The sequence below is a fragment of the Beta vulgaris genome, chromosome 2 (assembly GCF_026745355.1).
Source record: "Beta vulgaris subsp. vulgaris cultivar EL10 chromosome 2, EL10.2, whole genome shotgun sequence".
NCBI classification, from domain to species: domain Eukaryota; kingdom Viridiplantae; phylum Streptophyta; class Magnoliopsida; order Caryophyllales; family Amaranthaceae; genus Beta; species Beta vulgaris.
This window is the reverse complement of record NC_079203.1, coordinates 55,333,475-55,335,904: the sequence shown is the minus strand read 5'-3', so window position 1 is coordinate 55,335,904 and position 2,430 is coordinate 55,333,475. Positions and strand designations below refer to the sequence as shown.

At 37.2% G+C, this 2,430-nt stretch overlaps 1 protein-coding gene across 1 annotated transcript; it reads left to right on the top strand.

The window, feature by feature from the left end:
- The first annotated feature begins 389 nt into the window (after positions 1-389).
- LOC104903644 (hypothetical protein) lies at positions 390-2,165 on the top strand. Its single transcript, XM_010691718.4, has one exon. It carries the CDS (start codon positions 474-476, stop codon positions 1,950-1,952), a length of 1,479 nt encoding a protein of 492 aa, XP_010690020.1. The 5' UTR covers positions 390-473; the 3' UTR covers positions 1,953-2,165.
- The last annotated feature ends 265 nt before the right edge of the window (positions 2,166-2,430 follow it).

The window sequence follows — 2,430 nt, the reverse complement described above, 5'->3', positions numbered from 1 at the left end:
TAAAGTAAGTCTAACTGAAGTACAAAAACCAACTTAAAAAAAAAGAAGACTAACTGAAAAAAAACAAAGACTACCTGAAAAAAAATTAAGACTAACTGAAAAAAAATTAGAACCACCTGAAAGTCGTCCGACCAAAGATTATGGTCGGATGAGTCCGACACAATACGTTCTAAAAAAAAAAGACAAAACAACTCCATCCAATACCCAAAAATAAAAAACTAACAAAAAAAATGATTGAAAGAAAACCTGTCAAATATAGAGAGTATTAACTCAAAGAGTCAGCTCCTTCAACTCTAAACAACAAATCAAAATTCATCTACCGCGTCAGCAACACAAGGGACCCACACATTATACCTCTCCATCATCCCTATAAATACCATACTCTACTCTTCTTCATTTCCTCACTTCTCACTCACTTCCTCTCTCTACTCCATAAAACCCCCTTTTTTTTCCCACAAAAAAATAAAATAAAAATGACTTGCTCAGAATTATTACAATCTTCATCTTCAACCTCTGTCAAAATCATCTCAAAATCAACTGTTTTTCCTGCAATTCCTTCCACCATGGAAGACCTTAAACTTTCAGTTTCAGACCTTCCTATGCTTTCATGTCATTACATTCAAAAAGGAAATTTATTCACTCGTCCAAATCTTAATTCATCAACTTTAATCTCTCTCCTCAAAGATTCTTTGTCTACAACTTTAACTCATTTTCCTGCACTTGCTGGTAGATTTATAACTGATTCACTCGGTTATATTTATATCACTTGTAATGATTCTGGAGTTGACTTCGTTCATGCTGTTGCGAAGAATGTTTATATCCGTGATATTCTCTCTCCTACTGACGTTCCTAACGTCGTTAAAGAGTTTTTCACTTATGATCGTGTTGTTAGTTATAAAGGTCATTTTCAACCGTTAATGGCGGTTCAGGTTACTGAGCTTGGTGATGGTGTTTTTATTAGTTGTTCTGTTAATCATTCTGTTACTGATGGAACTTCTTTCTGGAATTTCTTCAATACTTTTGCTGAAGTTTGTAGAGGAGTTAAAAGAATTACGAAATCGCCGGATTTTTGCCGGAATTCGGTGATTATTTCGCCGGCGATTTTGAAGGTTCCAGAAGGTGGACCTGTGGTTACGTTTGATACAAAAGCGCCGATTAGAGAGAGAATTTTCAGTTTTAGTAGAGAAGCGATTTTGGAATTGAAATCGAAGGTGAATAATCGGAAATTCTCGATTTCTGCGGTTGAATTGATCGGAAAACAGAGTAATGATCCATGGAATAGTAACAAAGACGCGAAAATGGCGTCGAAACTTGAGAATTGGATACGAAACGCCGTTGCCGTTTCGAAACCTCAAAGCTTAATCGAAACGGAATCAATGGCGGCAGTTGAGATTTCCTCATTTCAATCCCTAAGCGCGTTGCTTTGGCGGTGTGTTACACGCGCTAGGAAATTGAACCCGGAGAAAACGACGACGTTTCGGATGGCGGTTAATTGTCGTCATAGGTTAGAACCGAAGCTAAATCCACTTTACTTCGGAAATGCGATCCAAAGCATACCAACATTTGCTTCGGCAGATGATGTTTTATCTAATGACTTAAGGTGGGCCGCGGAGCAATTGAATAAAAATGTGAAGGATCATGGAAACGACACCGTTAGGAAGTATGTGGCTGAGTGGGAGAGTAACCCGAGGACTTTTCCTTTGGGTAATTTTGATGGGGCGATGATTACAATGGGTAGTTCGCCCCGTTTTCCGATGTTTGATAATGATTTCGGGTGGGGGAGACCCGTTGCAGTGCGAAGTGGGTGGGCGAATAAATTTGACGGTAAGATATCCGCCTTCCCGGGTCGGGAAGGCGGAGGAAGTGTTGATCTTGAGGTAGTTTTGGCACCCGAGACGATGGCGGGTCTTGAATCCGACCCGGAATTTATGCAATATGTATCAAGTTATTAGGCCTATATAATGGAACAATATAGTGTGGTGGGGTTGTAAATTTGATTTGACCTTGAAGACCATGATCGCCAATGGGTCAATTGGTGGTGAGAAATTGAGAGATGAGGCCTTTTTAATTTTTACTTAATTTTTTTTTTACCTTATTTAAGTTCTTCTTTCTTAACTTTCTATTGTGCTATAATTCTAATTCTAATTGCAATCTTACTTTTACCATGTGTTACTCTCTTCGTTTTTTTTCAATTACGAAATTGTGTTTTACACAAGATTTTAGACGATGTTACTATTAAGCTATTTGAATGATTTTTTTTTTACCCCTTTAATATAAAATAAGGGAAAAGTGAAAAAAAAAATGTTATTTTTTTTGTCGGAGTTAAGTACTCCAAATACAGAAAGGTTAAATAATGTAACAATTAAAATGAAACAGTCGTTTTCCCTACCCTTAGTTATTGTATGGATTCTTATATGACGGTTTGTATGA